This window comes from Natator depressus, chromosome 2, assembly GCF_965152275.1.
Source record: "Natator depressus isolate rNatDep1 chromosome 2, rNatDep2.hap1, whole genome shotgun sequence".
NCBI classification, from domain to species: Eukaryota; Metazoa; Chordata; order Testudines; family Cheloniidae; genus Natator; species Natator depressus.
In genome coordinates this window covers 39,763,876-39,786,967 of record NC_134235.1, presented here as the reverse complement: position 1 = coordinate 39,786,967, position 23,092 = coordinate 39,763,876, and the positions used below count along the sequence as shown (strand labels likewise).

The 23,092-nt window shown below is 45.9% G+C and overlaps 1 protein-coding gene across 1 annotated transcript in view; it reads right to left on the bottom strand.

Moving 5' to 3' along the window:
• Positions 1 to 23,092, bottom strand: part of NIPAL2 (NIPA like domain containing 2) — a 150,268-nt gene that overhangs the window by 47,944 nt on the left and 79,232 nt on the right. Inside the window, exons 2-3 of the mRNA XM_074942898.1 lie at positions 9,620 to 9,910; positions 4,397 to 4,449 (exon numbers count right to left, since the gene is read on the bottom strand). Coding sequence (XP_074798999.1) covers positions 4,397 to 4,449; positions 9,620 to 9,910 — 344 coding nt within the window. The remainder of the gene's footprint in view (positions 1 to 4,396; positions 4,450 to 9,619; positions 9,911 to 23,092) is intronic.

Here is a 23,092-nt window from a genome sequence, read left to right as displayed (position 1 = left end):
GAACAAAAGCCCCGAGTCAGTTATTTATCCCAAAGTCCTTTCTTTGTCTGCAGGTCTCTGAAAAATCCAGTCTGAACTTCTGAAGAGACCCTGAATAAATAATCAGTCAGACAATGGGTCTCCTCCCTAGAGTGAAGACTCAAAAAGGGTAATAACTGGAGAAATTAGATCAGCATGCCCACTCCTTCTAGGCCTGGTCTGCGCTGGGGGTGGGGCAGAATCAATCTAAGTTACGCAACTTCAGCTACATGAATAACATAGCTGAAGTTTTAGAGTAGCAGCCGGGTTAGTCTGTATTCGCAAAAAGAAAAGGAGTACTTTTGGCACCTTAGAGACTAACCAATTTATTTGAGCATAAGCTTTCGTGGGCTACAGCTCACTTCATCGGATGCATTCAGACATACTTAGATCTACTCACCGCAGTGTCTTCACTGCAGTGAATCAACTGATGATGCTCCCCCTGCGCCTCTCGTGCAGGTGGAGTACAGGAGTCAACAGGAGAGCACTCGGGGGGTCCATTTATCGTGTCTAGATGTGATAAATAGATCTCCGCTGGATCGATCAATGCCTGCCGATCCGGCAGGTGGTATAGACATACCCCTAGAGAAGTTACATACACTCTCACAATAACACAAATGACTGCATTTTTAATGGACCCCAAAGGTATTAAACTTAATATAATAAGGTTTAATTTAAATCAATAAAGTTTATTCAGGATATTGCTACAGCCCTTTGGTCTTTGTCCAGACTAGAATTTAAGCATGGTGCTAGCATGCTAGCTAACAGGCTAACTCATTTCAGTCTAGCGCAGGCAAGGCAGTGTATACTTTAACACTCTACTGGTTGAGTTAAAGCTTGAGCTCAAGCCTACCCTCTCAGGTTATGTCTACACTGAGCTGGTAGGTAGGGTGACCAGGTGTCCGGTTTCTGACTGGAACACCCGGTTGAATAAGGACCCTGGTGGCTCTGGTCAGCACCACCGACCGGGCCATTAAAGGTCCAGTCAGCGGTGCTGCGGCACGAAGGCAGGCTAGTCCCTATCTGTCCTGGCACTGCACTGTGCCCTGGAAGGGGCCAGCAGGTCCGGCTCCTAGCCGGGGGGACCACGGGGCTCTGCGAGCTGCCCCCGGCGTTAAGGGGGCGGTGCCTGCAGGTGAGAACAGTGCGCGGAGCCTCCTGACCCCCTGCCTACTAGCGCCAGACCTGCTGGCCGCTTTCAGGGTGCACGCCCCGCTACGCCACTGACTAGGAGACACCCAAGGTAAGCCCGCGCCCCAACCCCGAGCCCTCCCCAAACCCAGAGCCCCCTCCTGCACCCTAAAGCCCTCATCCCCAGCCCAGAGCCCATACCCCCTCTTGCACTCCAAGCCCCTGCCCCAGCCCAGTGAAAGTGAGTGAGGGTGGGAGGACAGCGAGCCACTAAGGGAGGGGGAATGTAGTGAGTGCGGGGCAAGGCCTCGGGGAAAGGGCAGAGAAGAGGGTGGGGCCTCAGAGAAGGGGCGGGGCTAGGGTGTTCAGTTTTGTGCCATTAGAAAGTTGGCAACCCTACTGGAGAGGTGTAATTTCCAGCTTGGGTAGACGTACATGTCCTAGCTCTGCTTAAGTTAGTGTGCTAAAATAGCAGTGTGGCCATGTGAAGTTTAGTAGTTAGCGCTAGGGTTGCCAGGTGCCCAGTTTTCAACTGGAAAGTCCAGTCAAAAAGGGGACATGGCAGAGTCCGGTCAGATGTACTGACCAGACAGCAAAAGTCCAGTTACCACAGGCCAGGGGGGAGAGGGGCATTGGGTTATCAACTTGTGCCAGCCCCTGCTCAGCCAGGGCTGCCTCCTACTTGCCTATCATGGGCAGGCAGGCAGCAGGCTCCTGTCAGGCTGTAGCTTCAGAGCAGAGCAAGCCCAGCTGCGGGGAGGGGGAGGATCTAGCTATGAGGAAGGGGGAGAACAGCGAGTGATGAGTAAAGAGAGGGAGAGGAGCGAGCGGGTGGCCTGGACGAAGAGGTGGAGCAGGGGGTAGGGCCTTGGGGGAAGAGGTGTGGCAAGGGGGGGTCCAGTTGTCAGCAATGAGAAAGTTGGCAACCCTCGTTAGCACTCTAAAATAGCAATGTGGCAGAGGTGGCAGCTCAGGCTAGCCACCTGAGTACGTACCTAGGGTCTCGAACGAGTTTGTACTTGGGAACTAGCCTAAGCTGCTGCAGCCACACTGCTATTTTTAGTATGCTAGCTCAATCAGAGCAAGCATGTATACATCTGCCCAGATTGGCAATTATAGCTTCCAGCTGCTGTGTAGACATAAAAGGCAGTGTATACCTTGTATACACTGCCTTGTCCACAGGCAGTGAGTTATATGGGCCCGTGGTGCTCATGTTCCACCAATATTCAGGAAGGTGGGCCCGGCTCCACCAATGTTTGGGCTTATATTTTCAGAGCCACCCCATCAATAGAACGGACCAGGGCAATCGCTCCGGGCTCTGTGCTTTTGGGAGTCCTGCGCTTCAGGGGGATGCAGGGTCCAGGGTGGCCTGGGGGCTAGTGGGGGACTTGGCAGCAGCGAGCAACCCGGTCCTAGCCTGTTCCGCTCAACCCCTCCTCTTCCCGCCCCTGCTCCACCCCCGCCCCGAGTTAAGAAATTATATTATCAATTTAGGCAGTAAACTTTTCAGAGCAAAGGCCAGGTCTTCTTCTGTCTTGTGTGCAGCACCAAGAAAAGTGTTGAAGGAAGGAACTCAAGCTTTTTCCAACTCAGAGCATAGTTTTCTCCAACTCAGAGTGTCTTCTAACAACAGTTGTTTAGCCAAATATTCGAGGGCCTAGCACTTGTTGATAATCTTCCAGAACTGTCAGCCTGTTCCTGCACACTCTAGTTTTAGCTAGAGATGTAAACTAGTAGACTGCCTGATAAGGAGCACTGCAGGCTTGTCGCCCAGAAAAGAAATGGCCTGCTCTCTCCTTTTACATCCTCCCCCAACCCTGCACCCCCAAAACAAAGCACAAACACGAAGCTGAGTTCAGCAAACATTTTCCTGAGCTACTTGCTGCTTTTTCAGAAACTGTTCTAAGCTCCTGGAAACCCACACTCCTTTTCATTTGTTCTAGTAGCTTCTGCCTGATACCAGTCAAGAGATGCTGCTAGAATCCTGACTAGATGAAAGCTATTATTCTTTGTTTGACTGAGCTTTCCACAGACACTACAGGCTTCACTGTCTGTCAACTTTGAGGACTGAATCATTGCTGCATGATAACAAAGGCTCCAAATGATAACATTCATGGTGGCTTAGTCACTGCAGAGAAATACAGCTTGTCGGGGAAAGAGAGAAACATAAAGCAAGGAGATTAATATCAACAGAAAAGGAGTAGATAAATACAAGAGCCCAGTGACGACAAATCCAAAAGACAAAAAAAAAAGCATGGAAAGAAAAAGTGTTGAGAGAAAATAAGTTAGACTCACAGGACAAACTAAATGGAGCCAGGACTTGTGTACACACATACTGAAACCAAAATAATTAAATCAGTTTTAATTCATACCCTCAATTATTTTGATGAAAGTCTGCATATGCACACAAGGGCCCTACTTTGATGTAACTTTCGTAATAAACCCTCTGGGTAATGTAGATTTAAGTGAGGTCGAAGTCTGATCAAAACAAACAGAAAAAATTTAGACTGAAATAACGCAATCCACACTAGTTGTTACATTGGGTTTGTCTTGACTAGGATAAAATATGTATAGTCAGAATGTGTTAACTAAAATTCTAGTATAGGCAAGATGTACTGCAATATATGTTAAGCTGATTGACTTGAAGCATTGGAGTTTTAGCAGGTGCTAGTTAGAACAGGCTAGTTAATGCATTGTAAAACAAATGCTCCTACCTTCCTAGTCAAGACAAACCCCATTTAAACTAGATTTCTGACACTCTGTGCCTAGGACACAGGACACGGGATTCCCCTCTCACATTTTATCTAGACTAGAGTGTTTGGTCATGTTGTAATGTAATACTTTGCTTGTAAATGCTAATGTACACATTTCACAAACATTTGTTCTAGAACACAAGCATTACTCCTGGTGGTGGCTGACCCATCTGGTAAACCCTGGCCAGAAGCAATTGTTTGTGAGGTGTCCACATTAGCATTTGTGATCATGTCAGGTTAATGCAGTAATTGATAACCAATTCAAATTTGTTACAACAGGACCAACAACTCTAGTCTAGATACTGTGAATGTAAATCAGCAGTTAACTCCTTTGCAGAAGATGGAGTGACTTGTAAAGCCAGTGAATTAAATTCTTGTTTGTTTTGTTAGATAGTGAATGCATTTACTTTTGAAAGCTAGTTGAATTTTCATTGCTCACTCCTACAAAAATAACAATGCTCCATTTCTTTAGCTCTCATCTTTTAGTTATGTACCAACTGGCTATCTCCAAGTTTACTGTAGAACATTCCAAAGTCCAGATTAGTCACTAGAGAGAAAGAGTATACACCCAACTATTCATGTTAATAAGAATTATGCTTTTCAGGGGATCTGCAGTGATATTATAAAGAAGAATGTATAACTGTTAGCTTATTAATGTCACCAAAACTACAGATGGAATAATTACAGCCTTGTATACAGGTTTCAGAGTGGTAGCCATGTTCGTCTGTATCAGCAAAAAGAACGAGGAGTACTTGTGGCACCTTAGAGACTAACAAATTTATTTGAGCATTAGCTTTCATGGGCTAAAACCCACTTCATCAGATGCATGCAGTGGAAAATACAGTAGGAAAATATATATATAAATAGATATAGATATATTATATATACATACACACATACACAGAGAACATGAAAAAATGGGCGTTGCCATACACACTATAATGAGAGTGATCAATTAAGGTGAGCTATTATTAGCAGGAGAAAAAACCTTTTGTAGTGATAATCAGGATGGCCCATTTCCAACAGTTGACAAGTGTAACTTCATTTATCAGGTTAGCAAAAGATCTGTCACGTCCCTCAACACTATTGCACACCTTCTACTGCTTCCCTACAAATCCAAAACCCTAGTTTTTGAGCCTGATCTAACTTCTGTTGGAATCAATGGGATTCTTTCAATTGATTATAATGGGAGTTGAATCAGACCCATTCTGAAGATTGAGACATCCCAATCTTTTTGAAACTAGAGTCTTCCAAACTTTGTACTGTTTAAGTTATTTTTTTTTGCATGATACATGGAACTTTGTTTTTATTTTACAAGTTTTTTGAGCTCATCTTCTGTTCTGCATTCCCCCTCCTGACAGAGAGCAACATTTAATTTTAATTACTGGCTAGGAATTTCAACAGTAATGTTCACCTTCTTACATAAACTAAATCAGCACAACTATAAATCCTCCATTTAGCTCAGAATTACATTTGGCACCAAGGTTTCAGAGTGGTAGCCGTGTTAGTCTGTATCAGCAAAAAGAACGAGGAGTACTTGAGGCACCTTAGAGACTAACAAATTTATTTGAGCATAAGCTTTCGTGGGCTAAAGCCCACTTCATTGGATGCATGCAGTGGAAAATACACTAGGAAGATATATATATACACACACACACACACACACACACACAGAACATGAAAAAATGGGGGTTGCCATACTAACTCTAATGAGAGTAATCAATTAAGGTGGGCTATTATCAGCAGGAGAAAAAAAACTTTTGTAGTGATAATCAGGATGGCCCATTTCAAACAGTTGACAAGAAGGTATGAGTAACAGCAGGGGCAAAATTAGCATGGGGAAACTAATGGTGACTTTTAGGCCTGTAATTGAGTGTCCAGGGACACTCCTGCAAACTGGACACCTGGACACTCAATTACAGACCGAAAAGTCGCCATTAGTCAACAAAAAAAACCCCTTCAAAAACAGACTCCAATGAGAAACTGCAGAACTGGAATTAATTTGCAAACTGGACACCATTAAATTAGGCTTGAATAAAGACTGGGAGTGGATAAGTCATTACACAAACTAAAAACTGTTTCCCCATGCTAATTTTGCCCCTACGGTTACTCACACCTTCTTGTCAACTGTTTGAAATGGGCCATCCTGATTATCACTACAAGAGTTTTTTTTCTCCTGCTAATAGCCCACCTTAATTGATTACTCTCGTTAGAGTTGGTATGGCAACCCCCATTTTTTCATGTTCTCTGTATATCTATCTTATATATATAATCTCTTCCTACTGTATTTTCCACTGCATGCATCTGATGAAGCGGGCTTTAGCCCACAAAAGCTTATGCTCAAATAAATTTGTTAGTCTCTAAGGTGCCACAAGTACTCCTCATTCATTTGGCACCAAGGAATCAAATGGGTGACGCCTTTAAAGTCCTCAGATAAATCGAAAAATAAACAAGTTCATCATGGCAAAAAAGAGCCACTACAATTATCTGAGGGCTGGAGAAATTGATTTAGAGGTAGAGCCCTGCATGGATACAAATTTTATATCCAAGAAGATCTGCATCTATGGATATCCGCATCCACAGAATTATACGAATGCAGATATCCACAGATATAAAGTGGATATCCATGGAGCTGCAGGGCTCTACTAGGAACAGGCTTGACAAAGCCCTGGCTGGGATGATTTAATTGGGAATTGGTCCTGCTTTGAGCAGGGGGTTGGACTAGATGACCTCCTGAGGTTCCTTCCAATCCTGATATTCTATGATTCTATGAACCACCACGGTGAAAGAAGCATCATGTTGGGCCACCGCTTACAGGAGCCAGCGCCCCACACTGGCAGTTCCTCTGGTGTGGCTGTACCGCCTCCAGCCCTGCCCACTGGGGTGGGCACCAGGCTAACCGGCAGCTGTCCCGGGTCGTGCTAGTGTGTGCAAGCGGCTCGCTCTACTTACAGGGAGGGACTTAGGCCACTGCAGAGCTAAGTTGACTTAAGTTACTCTTGACAATCATAAGCTGCTTTAATTACATTGGTTGTGCATATCCATACAACTCTCCTTGTGTCGACGAAGCACGTCCACAGTTGTTGCTCTTGCTATCCCACTATGCAACTTGCCACCCTATGTCACCCTCTGCTGCTGGGAGCTCTGGGAATGGATTGCGATGCATCATGGGGGCATTCTCAACTTCATTTTGCGCCATTTTTCAACACGCCTTGTAAACTGTGTGCCCGCCATCTTGGCCTGGCAGCCTGGATCCTGAGCTGCTGACCGGTCTAGTGATGAGCGTTATGAACACAAAGCAACTGGTCCTACAGTATTTCATGAGCTGCAAAACAGAGAGTGAATCAGTGATGCCTGCTCTGCCCTGGAAACAAATAATTCAAGATTGCTGCTGGCATTCACAGATCAGCAATGGATTGTCGGTACTGGGCTCAGGAAACAAGCACTGAGTGGTGGGATCGCATTGTGATGTATGGAGCTCGCCTCAGCATTGCAGCACAAGGACACCAGAGCTCCCCTCACTGTGGAAAAGTGAGTGGCGATCGCAGTGTGGAAGCTGGCAACTCCAGACTGCTACAGGTCAGTAATGAATCAGTTTGGGATTGGAAAGTGGGGGTTGCCATGATGCAAATGTGCACGGCCATTAATCACTTCCTGCTACGAATTACTGTGACTCTCGGTAATGGACAGGAGATAATTGATGGTTTTGAAGCAATGGGGTTCCCTAACTGCAGTGAGACAATAGACAGTACTCATATCCTAATTTTGGCCCCAAACCATCTTTTAACAGAGTTCTCCATGGTCTCACCAGGGCTATTTCACTGACATCAATAGGGGAAGGTCAGGGAAGATGCATCTTTTGGAACACTGGACTGTATAGAAAGCTGCCCGCTGGGACTTCCTTTCCACACCAGAAGATTCCACTGGGGGATGTGGAAATGCCCATAGTGATTCTTGGAGACCCTGCCTGCCCCTTGCTCCCATGGCTCACAAAGCCTTACACCTAGGAACCTAGGACAGGAACCTAGACAGCAGCAAGAAGTGCTTCAACAACAGGCTCAGCAGGTGCCGGATGACTGCTGAATGTGCCACTGTCTTTTTGGCTGATTAGACCTCAATGCGGAAAATATTCCAATAGACATCACGGCCTGTTGTACTCTACCTAATATTTGCAAAGTGAAAGGAGAAAAGTTTCCCCAGGGATGGACTGCTGCGGCTGATCAGCTGGCTGCTATTTTGAGCAGCCAGATTCCAGGGCAATTAGAGGAGCACAGCGGGAGGCTTTTCAAATTAGGGAGAATTTGAAGAAGCTTGACAATGATTCCCAGTAATGTGTCTTTATGTGATGTATTCGGCCAGGCAATGTTTACTTGCCTCCCTGAATTACCCCTGTAGTGCTTGCTGTCTGAGCATTAATTGTACTAAGCAAATATTCCTACCTATAGCCACTGTGTTTGAATGTTAGCACTGACCGACATGCGTATGACACAAATAAAGACTTATTTTATTTCAAAGACTCAAGTCTAATAACAGGACAAAACACAATTTTTTTGTCAAATAGGGGAAAATGAGGAACAGTCTCGTGGTTAGGGCTCTCACAGCTGTATGTAAACTCCAGCTTTTGTTGGGAAACCAGTCCCAAGGGGTGGAGTGCATGGGATACTCTGAGGGACCAAGAACACGTGATGATGGGGAACACGTGTGATGGGGGAGTTTGGGGAGGGCATGAACTGGAGTTCTATAGTGGCTGCAGGGGGAGTTGTGCATGGATGTGCTCCGATTGCAGGATAATGAGAAACTTCAGCATCTCTATCTGGCCCTCGAGGAGTTTTATCATCTGTTCCCTATCTCCTTTACAGGCTATCCAGCCTGCGTCTTTCATTAATTGTCTCCCTCCATGCTCTTGTTTCACTGTGTGCTGTATCCATTGATTGCAGCACTTTGCAAAACACATCTTCCTTACTCCTCCTGGTTCGTTGCCTTATCTGATGGAGGCGCTCCACCAGTGTGGAGGAGTGGGTCCTCAAGGGCACATTTGCAGAAGGCAAAGAAACAATGAATAGAGACAATATTGTGAGTGCTCTCATAGCCGTGAATCACAAAAGTTACACACACCTCTTTCTCACTGCTCCTTGGCTAGTACACAGCTTGGCGTGAGTACCAAATATGGTGAGTTCACTGGGGAGGGGGGGAGGGAAGGAGGGGGACAAAGGGGCAAGAAGGAACAAAGGTTGGTTTGCGAAGGGGGTTACTACAAGTGGATAGGGAGACACTCTTGAATATTGGTACCCTTTTCCAGAGGCTAGGGTAATCGAACCTGTTATCTCACTCCTAAGGGGGGAACCCAGAATGCAAGGGTGCATCTCCTGCATGCATGTGGCTTCAGACTGGCTCTGTGTGCCGTTCTGGTCCCTGCAGAAATAATTGCTGTGTGGCGCGGCAAAGTTTCCTACAGTGGAGGAAGAAACAAGGCTGCTCTGCCAAGGAATCAGAAGAGGATTGCAGAATACCCACAGGAAAGTTTCCTAGAGATCTCTATGGAGGATTCCCTGGACATCCCGTGTACATTAACAAACTTTTCCACCATACCCCCACTGCATAGATGGACAGGCTCTGATGTTAATTTCTGTCCCTTATCCCTCCTCTACCATATAAAAAAGTACATGAGAGTTCAATCGCCTCTCACTGTGCAGTATCAAAGCAAAATAAGCACTTACCAGAGCTCCCCTCTCCTGCATCATATATGCCAGAGCTGGAATGATGGGACTGGCTAGACCTCTCTGGCGTGAAAAAGAGGTCCTGACTTGCTGCACCACTGGACGACCCTGTTGTGTGCTCCACATCATTCTCAAGCTCCACTTCCTCGTCCACCACTTTCTCCTCAGGGTTGAGTCTGCTGGCCACTGGCCCCAGTGCCCCCGAAGTATCCACGGGGCTCTTGGCAGTGGAGGTAGGGTCACCGCCCAGGATGGCGTGCAGGTCCTTATCGAAGCACCACGTCTTCAGTGCTGCACCAGAGTGACAGTTGGCCTCCCTTGCCTTCTGGTACACCTGCCTCAGCTCCTTGATCTTAACACGGCACTGCTGCGTGTCCCTTTTGTGCCCCTTCTCGTCCATGACACTAGCAATCAGCCCATAGGTATCAAAGTTCCTATGGCTGGAGAGAAGCTGTGACTGCAGGGCCTCCTCTCTCCATAGACTCAACAGATCCAACGGCTTCAGGGTACTCCATGTGGGAGAACATCTGCTGTGGAAAGCTGGCATGGTAAGCTGGGAAGATCCTGTGTGAACTGTGCATGCCGAGCAAACAGGAAGAGGAATTTCGTAAATTCACAGGCCTTTAAACCGGGGAGGGGTGCATACCTGTGTACTTTCAGGGCAGCGGAGTTCAAACTGCTGACCAGAGCAGTAAGGATGGGCATTGTGGGACAGCTCCTGGAGGCCAATTAGGGAGACATAACTATACTGATGATGCGTCACTCTAACTATGTCGCAAAAACTCTATACCGCTTGTTGAGGTGGTTGTATTACGTCAGCGTAGCAGGGGAGTTACATCAGCGGGAGGAGCATTTCAGTGTGTTCACCTCCACTGTTTTGTGATGCAAGCTGACTTTTACCGACAAAACTGTGTCGGTTACGCAAGGCCTTAGAGAGCACAGTCTGTTTAGCTTGTCAGAAAGAAGACTGAGAGGTGACTTGATTACAATGTACAAGGACCTTCACAGGGAGAAAATACCAGGTAGTAAAGGGCTCTTTAATTTAGCAGAGAAAGGCATAACAAGAACCCGTGGCTGGAAGCTGAAGTCAGACAAATACAATTTAGAAATAAGGCACACATTTTTAACAGTGACAGTGATTAGAGAAGTGGTAGATTCTCCATCTCTTGGTATCTTCAAATCAAGACTGGATGCCTTTCTGGAAGTGATGCTTCAACCAAACCAGTGATGCTTTAGTCAAGCAGTGGGTGAAACTGAAAGCCCTGTGAGAGGATCTAATAGTCCCTTCTGGCCTTAAACTCTATGAGTGGCTTCAAAGATTTTATACAAGTAATAATTAGAGCTGGTCAACATTTTTTGAATGAAAGTTTTTAACATCAGATCCTTTTCACTGTAAGATATCCTTTTTGAAATGGGAAGGGAATTTGTGTGTGTGTGTGTATCAGGGCCGGCTCTACAGTTTTGCCCGCCCCAAGCAGTGAAAAAAACTACCGCCGCGGACGGCAAAAGGAAGAAGCTGCCGTTGATTTGCCGTCACGGTGGGCGGCACAGAGAAGCTGCCGCAGAATTGCCGCCACGGCCGGAAGAACTGCTGCCCCCTTCGAACTGCCGCCCCAAGCACCTGCTTGGAACGCTGGGGCCTGGAGCCGGCCCTGCTCTGTGTGTGTGTGTGTGGGGGGGGGGGGGATTTTAATTTTCTTCAAAAATATATTTTTCTGGTTTCTGGTTTTCCCATTTCTCTCCTCCCTCCTTTTTTCCCCACCTTTGGAAAAAGGGGAAGAAAAGGAAAAAAGGAAGTGGAAAAGAATGAAAACAAACAATAAATAAAAATGAACACGGCTGTGAAAAAAATTCCTGTAAGTGCAGAATTGTTCCTTTTTAAACCTGTGGTGCTAATATTTTTAATTGTTTTTAAAATCGTCACAAAACTACCATTTTTCAGCCAACTCCATGATAGGCTCATTATGTGTTTTTTCCCCAACACACAAGGAGCAGTCACATGCTTCAAATCCCAGTGATTTGTTTTAGAGCAAGGGAAAAGCAAGAACGAACAAAAATAAAATCTCCAAGAGAGAGCACGTGTGCCTTCTCTGTAACATGCTGCATCATTTCTGCCTCACAAAATGCCAACTGCCCCTGCAGACAACTGCTCGAAGAAATTTTACAAGTTCAATACAGAAAACAATCATATCACATACACCACAGTATCCAAATTAAGAAAGAAAGATTGACTCCTTCCATATAGGCTATATACAGTTTTAGAAAAATATTGTTAGGATAAGCATAAAAGGAAATAAGACTTGAGAGCAAGATCTTCATCCCTGCTCCTGCCCCTTTATGCGGTATGAAAGGGCTGAGGTAGCACAAAAGGGTCCTAAAAAGCCCCATATGCAGTTGTGGAGGATTCCCTTGGTGCAGGCAATGTGGACTCCTGGTAACCTCTGGCGTAGAGTGTGTACTGGCAGTGTGGCTAGGAATGGGATGTCTTGGGCAGGAAAGCAGCATGCTGTGCTGCAGATATTTTGGGTAGGGCTGTGGCCTAGGTGGCGAGCCCATAAAATTATCTAAATTATGCTGGTGGTCTCTGCAGTCCCCAGAGCAGCCTAGGAAGGAGGGCACCAAGGTGGCTTATAGCCACGTTAGCCCTCCCATTCCTCAGGGCTGTGAGTTCTGTGCTCACACAGAATCTTACCATATACAGAGGTGAAAGTAAGCCGGTACGCCGTGCCAGACCAGATTGGCTTCCCCTGCGGTGATTTAAAGGGCCAGGGCTCCAGCCGCTGCGGGGAGCCCCGGCCCTTTAAATCACTGCCGGAGCCTCGGGGTAGCGGCGGCAGGGCTCCCACGGTGATTTAAAGGGCCCGGAGCTCTGCAGCGGCCAGAGCCCCTTGCCCTTTAATTCGCCCCTGAGCCCCGGGGCTCCCAGCCACAGCCGGAGCCCCAGGGCTTTTAAATCTTGATTTAAACAAATCTTCTGGTTGAGGCCACGCCTCTTCCAGTTGAAGCCATGCCCCCGCTCAGGACTCCGGCGTACCGGTAAGCCCTTTAAGTTACTTTCACCCCTGCTCATAATACATATATATGTTAGGATATAGATATTCAGGACTGTCTGCAAAGGCCTATACTTTAAGAATTTAGGTGTATTCTTATCACTTAGCTAGTTATAGAGGTATAAAAGAAAGAATCAAAATCACAGTCTGCCTGTTTACGGGCCTTCTCTTACAGTGACAGTCTGAGGCCCTGTTCTTAGGCTAAGCAACAGAGGCAGCCATAAGCTGGGAAGCGACCGGTCACATCCTCACATTCCAAACTAGTCACATTGAAATAAGGTGCTATTGGGCTGTTAGGAATACAGTCCTGTCCTGATAATGCCTGTCACCTCCAGAGAAAGGGAAGTGCCTAGAAGATGTAAAAGGAAGTTTAGTTTCATAGTTTTCTGTTCAGTAAGAACTCACTTATCAATAGACACAGCTGGGAAACCCTAATGTCTTTATAGATGTAGTTGTGAAATCCTCACTTCTGTATTGTTTTGTCATTATAGTTCCCACTTTGCTATTGTTTATTTGCATGGACTCTGTCTGGTTCTGTGATTGTTTCTGTCTGCTGTATAATTAATTTTGCTGGGTGTAAACTAATTAAGGTGGTGGGCTATAATTGGTTAAATAATCATGTTTCAATATGTTAGGATTGGTTAGTTAAATTTCAGGAAAATGATTGGTTAAGGTATAGCTAAGCGGAACTCAAGTTTTACTATATAGTCTGCAGGCAATCAGGAAGTAAGGGTGAGAGGAATGGGAACAGGGAATGGGGTGGGGAAATTGGAATCATGTTTTGCTAAGGGGAGGAATGGGAACAGGGACACAGGCAAGGCTCTGTGGTGTCAGAGCTGGGAAGGGGGACACTAAGGAAGGAAACTGGAATCATGCTTGCTGGAAGTTCACCCCAATAACATTGAATTGTTTGCACCTTTGGACTTCAGGTATTGTTGCTCTCTGTTCATGCGAGAAGGATCAGGGAAGTAAGCGGGTGAAGGAATAAGCCCCTAACAATATACAACTCTCGTAAATGTTTAATCCAGCAGTTCCATGATAATGAAAACCTCTTCGTCTGGACCCTTGTTGATTTCAGTGAGGCTCTGCCGGGGTATGCAAGGTCCAAGTCTTTGGCAGAGCCTGAAAGATCATCTAGGAGCCTGTCTGGCTCCCAGTCCTGCATTTATAAACAGCAGGCCATGCTTCCTCACTAGGCGATTTTAATTATATGGCAGATAAACAGCACAGTCCCCTTTCATTCAGAACGGTGGTCACAATACAAGAAAATAAATGAGTGATATACGTCAGCTCTGGTAGCAACTGCGCGAGTGAAGGTTGCAAAACTGTTCCATTATAAACCAGGTTTTACGGTCCTAATTTTAACAAAGTCATCTTTTGCATTCAGATTCCCCAGGAACGATCCCAAAAGGGGAATTTGTTTTGCTTTTTTAAAGTCTGAGCATATTTTTGCATTAGGAGTGCTGGAAAATATGATACTTAAGGAAATTCTGTCCACTCCCCCGAAGCAGAGAACTAAAAATGTTAAGCATAAAGTTTCATAGTCCAGACACGTAAGGAACTGTGAATGGGGAGGACGTACTTTGCAAAGCATGGTTTGAGATGTTTATTCATTTTAGTAGACATTTTACCCGGGGGAGAAAGGGGAGCATTCCCATTTTCCTGATAACTCACATCAGCCTCAGTCCGGCCACGTGTCCTTGGGGGGAAACCCTTGGACTTCAATGAGGCTGTATGCAGGTGCACGAGTGTATCTCATGGAGCACAGCAGTCCCCATTCTGCAATCAGGACAGTGAGACTATTCCCTGCATTCTATGGAATAAACCACAGACATTTGCACGCTGGAATAAACATCTGGGGAGCATCCAGAGTAGCCTTTACAAACGTCAACTGCCTCAGGTTAGCTGGTGATCAATTAACTCAGTGTAGACAAGCCTAGAAAGACTGGGGCCTTGTCTACACTGCCACTTTACGAGCGCTGCAACTTTCTCGCTCAGGGCACTGTTTGCTCTAAACTGTGCGCACGCACACAGATCCGAAACCCCGCGCACATGGTGAAACACCGCTTGCACAACAATTTGCACAGAAGAAATTTTTTGCACACATGGCCTGTCAAAAATTAGAGGGAACATTGCTCAGGGGTGTGAAAAAACACACCCCTGAGCACTGCAAGTTTCAGCATGCTCCCAGTGCTGGTAGCTACTCCCCTCCCCTCGTGGTGGTGAGCTCTCTCCCAGCGCTGGTGCTGCGCTATACGGCAGCGCTTTAATGTTGGTAGTGAAGACATACTCTGGGACAGTGTTTCCCAAATGGTGTCTCTGGAAGGTTCTAGATGGGTAGCAATCCCAGGGCAAATGTGCCTCCCGGTGGGAAAGTTGGAGAGCAAGCCTGACCCGCACTCACCCTGCAGCGGTGGCTCCTGTCTTGTGGGGCTGGGCCCAGGTCCCCACTCCAGGCATTGCTACCTGGTGTACAGGGTTGCAGCTCCCTCCAGGTTTGCACAGGCTGCCCCTCCATCATGACAGATAGAAAGGTGACTGGGCCAAATCTGACTGGTGCTGTGCACTGGTACCCACAAATGTATACATATTACACAGGGTGCGTAGCATTTGCAGGACCAGATTAAGGCATAGAAAACCTAGGCGCATACCTAGGGCCAAATTCACTGGGGGGGCCCAACCTGAGCTCCAACAGGTCTGGTTCACGAACTGGTGCAGAAGCTGGCTCAACAGCAGCAGTGAAGAGGAGCAGCCCTGTATGCCCCACTATCCACTCACATTGGGCCCCACAGCTCCTTCACCATGATGGAGGGTCCACGAGACCAAACCTGAGCAGTGATGTGACCCTCGTGCACCAGGCTGCAATGCCACTCACTCAATTTTGGCTCTGCTGCCCCCCGTCATGATGCAGGGCCATGAGGCCAAATCTGAGCAGGCAGCGCTGTTCCTCCTTGCTGCTGCCGTTGGGCCAGCTCCCGCACCAAGGCTCCCTCCTGGGGGCCTGTTTGGCCTCGCCCCCATTCCAGCACCCCATGTCCCCTCTGCTCTGCTTGCAGGACTTGTTCAGTGACCGCTTTAAGACCTCCTACAAGTATGGGAACTACAGTGAGTGCCCACAGAAGAGGGCTGGCTGGGAGAGGGGCTGTGGAGAGCCTGGGAGGTGAACAGAAGGGAGTTTGGCCTAGCCGCATTGTGCCCAGTGTAAGATAAGAGTATGTGTAGACACCATGAGAATGGTTCAGTTATTTGTACCACGTGAAAAATTTCTGGGGATGCCCAGGCTGCAATACCCAGAGTGGGAAGCCAGGCCCAGCAGTGTGGGACAGAAGTCAGGGTGAACATGGGGTGTGCTCGCTCTCCAGCCTCCCCCGGCCACACACACACATATACCAGGCAGGGATTAGGGTTGCAGTCTCAGGGTGACAGGTTTCAGAGTGGTAGCCATGTTAGTCTGTATCAGCAAAAAAAAAAAAAAAAGAAACAGACCCAAAAGAATACCCAGAAGTCACCTACTCCAGGACAGGCCCAACAAAGAAAGTAACATAACACCACTAGCCGTCACCTTCAGCCCCCAACTAAAACCTCTCCAGCACATCATCAAGGATCTACAACCTATCCTGAAGGACGATCCCTCACTCTCACAGATCTTGAGAGACAGGCCAGTCCTCGCTTACAGACAGCCCCCCCAATCTGAAACAAATACTCACCAGCAACCACACACCCCACACAACAAAAACACTAACCCAGGAACCTATCCTTGCAACAAAGCCTATTGACAACTCTGGACACAAATCAGACGTCAAGAATTATAACATTCAAAAACCAGTCGGAGAACACTTCAATCTCCTTGGTCACTCAATTTCAGGCCTAAAAGTCGCAATTCTCCAAAAAAACCCCTTCAAAAACAGACTCCAACGAGAAACTGCAAAATTTGAAGTAATTTGCAAACTAGACACCATTAAATTAGTCTTGAATAAAGACTGGGAATGGATGGGTCATTACACAAAATAAAAACTATTTCCCCATGCTAATTTTTCCCCTACTGTTACTCACACCTTCTTGTCAACTGTTTGAAATGGGCCATCCTGATTATCACTACAAAAGTTTTTTTTCTCCTGCTGATAATAGCCCACCTTAATTGATTAGTCTCATTAGAGTTGGTATGGCAACACCCATTTTTTCATGTTCTCTGTGTATATATATCTTCCTAGTGTATTTTCCTCTGCATGCATCCAATGAAGTGGGTTTTAGCCCACGAAAGCTTATGCTGAAATAAATTTGTTAGTCTCTAAGATCCTCGGGTTTTTTTTAGTCTAAGGTAGAAGGTGATACTGCGTATGGTCAATGCCCCGTGGTGGAGCGAGAAGGAAGTGGCAACAGAAGATGAAGATGCTGGCCTATGATTTTGCGCTCACCCCCATGAATTTGGATCCTGTGTGGGTCACAAAAAAAGAGACAAATGCAGTTTGGGTTGCCCTACTAAAAAGTTTGAGAATGACTGCAATAAGTCTACGAGTTCCCAAAAGGTGACAATAGTTTGTCAAGCAATGTTACAGGTACTAAATGCATATTTAATCCACTATGAATCCATTATTAAACATGTCAGTATACCACAATGTGTAATACAGGGCAGGCACAGAGAAAATGTCAGAATATATGATTCTGTCTTGATGGACTTTTCTACACTAACAATAAACTGCCTCAGCTATTATCATTCACTTCTCGATAAAAACAAAAAGCTCCTATACTTTTGTTATACATGGTCAAAGATCACCTGCCTTCAGGACCCTCCACAGGCAGTTCTGAAAAAGGACATCAGTCCCCCAACAAAACTGGGACAATGCATTTTCCAAAAAAGGAAACAGAAAATAGTTTCAATACTTCCAAAGAGGCAAACTGAAAAGGGAAAAAGATCAACACTTTGGGAACTGAAGTCTGGGAGATATAGTCAGAAGACCTCAAAATGCTTTACATACCATGGTTTAAGCCTTACAACACCCATATCTTGATAAGCATTGTTTCTTATTAACTGTGCTCCTGCCCAAAAGACCCCATCAGGATCAGGGCCCCATTGTGCTACGTGCAGTACAAACACACAGGAAGACCTAGTCCCTGCAGCAAAAAGAATACAATCCAAGGCCTGCTCCTGCAAGGAGTTGCACACAGAGCTCCATAGACTTCAGTGAGCTCCATGTGCACGGGGATGCACTTCCATACTTCTCATTGTACAACTGTGGCCTAAATAGACAAGTGAAAGGTGTGGGAAAGGGCTAAGATACACAAGCAGAGGAATCAGGCCAATGATGAGCATACATCATGTTAGTCCTGTTTTTTTAATAATATATATATAATTGTGTGTGTGTGTATGTGTATACACATATTCACACTGTCCTCACTACCCTAGATCTAGCTACTGTTATTTCCTTTGTAGTCCCAGTTTTACAAGTAAACTGAGGAACAGAAAGAATAAGTATTTTCCCAAAGACCATGTTCTGGTATCCAAATTAAAGTGACAGAATGTTCCACAAAACAGTTCAAAACTCCGAGAGTACTTTCATATTTTATCTAACCAATAATAACAAAAGTTATACTTAAATAACTACCCCTAAAAAAACTAAAGCACAGCTGGGCATTAGAGAGAGTAACCTCCTATTATAAAAAAACGAGGAGTCCTTGTGGCACCTTAGAGACTAACAAATTTATTTGGGCATAAGCTTTCGTGGGCTAAAGCCCACTTCATCAGATGCATGAAGTAAAAGATACAGGAGCAGGTATAAATACATGAAGGGATGTGGGTTGCTTTACCAAGTGTTAGGTCAGTCTAATGAGATAAATCAATTAACAGCAGGATACCAAGGGAGGAGAAATAACTTTTGAAGTGGTAAGAGAGTGGCCCATTACAGACAGTTGACAAGAAGGTGTGAGTAACAGTAGGGAAAAATTAGTATTGGGGAAATTAAGTTTGGGTTTTGTAATGTCCCAACCACTCCCAGTCTTCATTCAGGCCTAATCTGATGGTATCTAGTTTGCAAATTAATTCCAGTTCTGCAGTTTCACGTTGGAGTCTGTTTTTGAAGTTTTTTTGTTGAAGAATTGCCACTTTGAGGTCTGTTATCGAGTGACCCGAGAGAACCTCCTAATATAAGCACTTGTTGACTCCTTGTGTCACATCAGCAGTTCCTCTGCACTACCTTCCCTGAGTAGCTCAGCAAGTTCAGTTGGGCTCCTGGGCTCTAGCTTCTAAACTCACTTAAACTCCCTCCTATCTTGCAAGTCATTTTATTTACCTTGCTTGTGTTGGACCAGAAGTCAGACAGTGATCCATTGCCAGCAATCTGTTCCCTGAAGGTGTAATTCCCCATCTATGGCATTCAGGATGTCCCTCTCTTTGCCATCATCAGGCATCACTTAAGTTCTGGCTCTCACTTGCCCAGTTCCTGGGTAAGCACTGCAGTCGTGCCACAAGCAATACCAGGCACAACCCAGCGCTGGAGGGGACTAGTTAGTCAGAGGAGAGAATTGTGGAGACTTCACAGTCACTCACTGGTTTGGGAGTAGGAGACTATCTGTCTGACACAGGCCTCTATCCTAACTGCTGCCTGGATACCTGCCCAATAGGTGAATGCAGAATCAGAGCAGGGGAGGGAGTTACTGGGACCCTCAAAAGGAGTATGATCTAGTGTTGGGACATTTTGTGGGGGGGGGGAGGGGGTAGTAGCTCTTTACAAGTCAAATGTAAAAAAGACTGTCTTCTGTAATGATTAAGAACTTTGCATTACAAAAAGGGACCTCAATTCTCATCCAAACAGGATAGTGTTTATTAACTTCCATTCCTTCCCAGTTTGTTAATCCATAAAAAGGGAGGAGGCCAAGGTATGTAATCAGCTTTTTTTATTATTAGCAGATGTACAAACAAGTTGTCAGCTCTAAAATGCAGGGCCGGTCTCCATTTTGTGACCTATACAGCACCAAGCACAGTGTTGGCACTTAAAAAAAATAGCTACACCCTAAACTGTCATAGGAGAACATTTGTCTCTCCTCATGAGGGTTGGTAAATGCCTATTTCTTGCATCTTTCAGTGTCCTATGCTTTGGGGATAGAGGAGTGTCCAGAGCTAACCGAGCAGAGGCTGAATGCTGATTAATTAACTAATGAAAAGCAGGTGTAAACGGCTTAAGGGTGGCTCTTTAAAGCAAAAAGAAAAGGAGGACTTGTGGCACCTTGGAGACTATCAAATTTATTTGAGCATAAGCTTTCGTGAGCTACAGCTCACTTCATCGGATGCATTCAGTGGAAAATGAATGCATCCGATGAAGTGAGCTGTAGCTCACGAAAGCTTATGCTCAAATAAATTGGTTAGTCTCTAAGGTGCCAAAAGTACTCCTTTTCTTTTTGCGAATACAGACTAACACGGCTGCTACTCTGAAACCTGTCTTTAAAGCAAGTAACATGAAGCAGCAAAAAGAAACTTCCTGTGAAACTGTCCTAACTCCTGTAACAAACTCCCCTTCCCCCTCTACTGGGTTCTACCTTGCACTCCCACTCCTAAGCCCTCCTGGGTCAGACACTCCCCTGCTTACCTTGTTTGTGTTGTACCAAAAGTTGAAGTGGGACCCATTTCTGGCCCCTTGCTCCGCAGAGGTGGAGTTCCAGGGCAGCTGGTCTAATGCGGTCAGGCTGGGCATTTCTCCAGCCATCAGTTGTGCCCCCAGGGGGACTCCGCTGCAGGCAGTGCCATGAGCAGGAGGGGACGTGTTGCTCTCAGGAGAGGAGCGTGAAAACTTTACAGTCACTTCCTGGTTTGGGACGGTTTGGGAGTAGGAAATTCTGCCTGGATGACACACTCCTCTGCACCCACTGCTGCCCGGACATTGCACAGGTGTATGAAGAGTCGGGGGAGGGAGAAGAGCTACTGCTGGGACACTGGGGAACTTGGAGGTGTATTGGGAGCTATGGCTTGTTTTGTTGCCTATACAAATTTGTAGGGGGAGCATAACAACAAAGCAAAATGCAGGAATTTTTCAGCTAGCTTTACTGCTCCTAGCACAGCACTCAGACCTTCCCTCCCCCGCAACTTCCCAGTGCCCTACCCCTGTTCTGTATCAGCTGCCTGAAAGCTTAACTCTTTCACAACCGCTGAGCACTGACTAACTCCAATAACTTAGGCTGGTTATCTTTTTTAGCTCTGAGTCATTTGCACTCAGACTTATTTCTGTGAGCATATTCGTTATTTGCAACTATTTTCCAAATAATTTATGTGAACAGATTTCAGCCGATGGGTCTGTTTTCAAGATGTCACGTCACCTATTTGCTATTTGTGATGTTTTATTAGTCACCTATACAGCATGGTATTATTTCTGCTCAGTGACTAGCCAAGTGAAACTTTTTCAATAGGATAGTAAGTAATATTCAAGAGCAAATACACTTGATGGTGCATGTAAACACTTGTTTATATGTTCACCCAACTTCTTTCTCTTAAAGGCTACTCAATTTCAGTAGGATGGTTTTGTCCATAAATGAATGAAATTAAATAGGAGTGTGTGTATGAAGTGTGCACAGAATGTAACTAATTCGTGTTTTGTAAGGGGAAACTACTCCACTGGGTTTTAAAGATGAAGTCTGAAATTCCTTTGGACAAATTTTTATCACTGTAGCAGGAAAAGGGAATAGAAGTGAAGTTAAAGGGTTGAGAGAGCATTAAAGGTGGTCAAGACATTTGGGGGATCATGAAGAAAGAAGGGTTGGGGGGGGCTGATAATCACAGGAGGATAGACATAGTCTCACAGAGTAGCAGAGAGGCTCTACATTGAGAACCAAAGGCAGAGCTGTTGCATCCTAGGATTTGTAGAGAATGTAACTGAGCATAATCTGAACAGTTCTGTAGACACATACATATCAAAGAACTAGAGAATCTTGGATACCCTTGGGCAATTACTATTTACACTGTCCATCTGCCAGTCTGCTGTGGCTGGAAATCTTGCTTGTTGGCCTCATTTATATGAAATGGCCCAGGAAGGCATACTGTGAGAAAACTCTTGGAATAATTAGGTTGGCATCCCTTCCTCATTCCATGTTGTTTCTCAGGTATTGTTGTTTTGCTGAACAGTGCTCCCAGAGATACAAGCTACAGCAGCATTATTAGCAGTGTGTCCCTCTGAAATGTCTTTTGTAGGACACACATGGGCACTGGTGGCCATTCAGGCTGCTCTTATTATTTATATTGCAGAGCACCTCTGGCCCCCAACCAGGGCCCTATTGTGCTAGACACTGTACAAATACATAATGAAAATGCAGTCCCTGCCCTGAAGAGCATATAATCTAAGGGTATGTCTACACTATGAAATTAGGTCGATTTTATAGAAGTCGATTTTTAGAAATCGATTTTATACAGTCAATTGTGTATGTCCCCACTAAGCACATTAAGTCGGCGGAGTGCGTCCTCAATACCGTGGCTAGCATCGACTTACGGAGCGGTGCACTGTGGGTAGCTATCCCACAGTTCCCACAGTCTCTGCCGCCCATTGGAATTCTGGGTTAAGCTCCCAATGCCTGATGGGGCAAAAACATTGTCGTGGGTGGTTTTGGGTACATGTCGCCAGTTGCCCCTCCTTCCCTACCTCCCTCCGTGAAAGCAACGGCAGACAATTGTTTTGCACCTTTTTTCCTGGATTACCCATGCAGATGCCATACCATGGCAAGCATGGAGCCCACTTAGCTCACCGCTGCTGTTGTGAGCATTGTAAACACCTCGCACATAATCCTGCAGTATGTGCAGAACCGGGCTAAGAGACGCCAGCACGAGGACGACTGTGATGAGGACACGGACACAGATGTTCCTGAAAGCACGGGCTGTGGCAATTGGGACATCATGATGGCAGTGGGACTGGTTGATACAGTGTCACACCAATTCTGGGCCCGGCAAACAACCACAGACTGGTGGGACCACATAGTGTTGCGGGTACGGGATGATTCACAGTGGCTTCGAAACTTTTGCATGCGTAAAGCCACTTTCACTTGAACTTTGTGAGTTGCTTTCCCCACCCTGAAGCACAGGAATACCAAGATGAGAGCTGCCCTGAGAGCTGACAAGCAAGTGGCGATAGCCCTCTGGAAGCTTGCAACGCCTGACTGCTACCGTCAGTCAGGAATCAATTTGGAGAGGGCAAGTCTACTGTGGGGGCTGCTGTGATCCAAGTAGCCAGTGCAATCACTGACGTTCTGTTATCAAGGGTAGTGACTCTGGGAAATGTGCAGATCATACTGGATGGCTTTGCTGCAATGGGGTTCCCTAACTGTGGTGGGGCGATAGACTGAACACATATCCCTATCTTGGCACCGAAGCACCTTGCTAACCAGTACGTAAACCGCAAGGGGTACTTCTCATTGGTGCTGCAAGCACTGGTGGATCACAAGGGACGTTTCA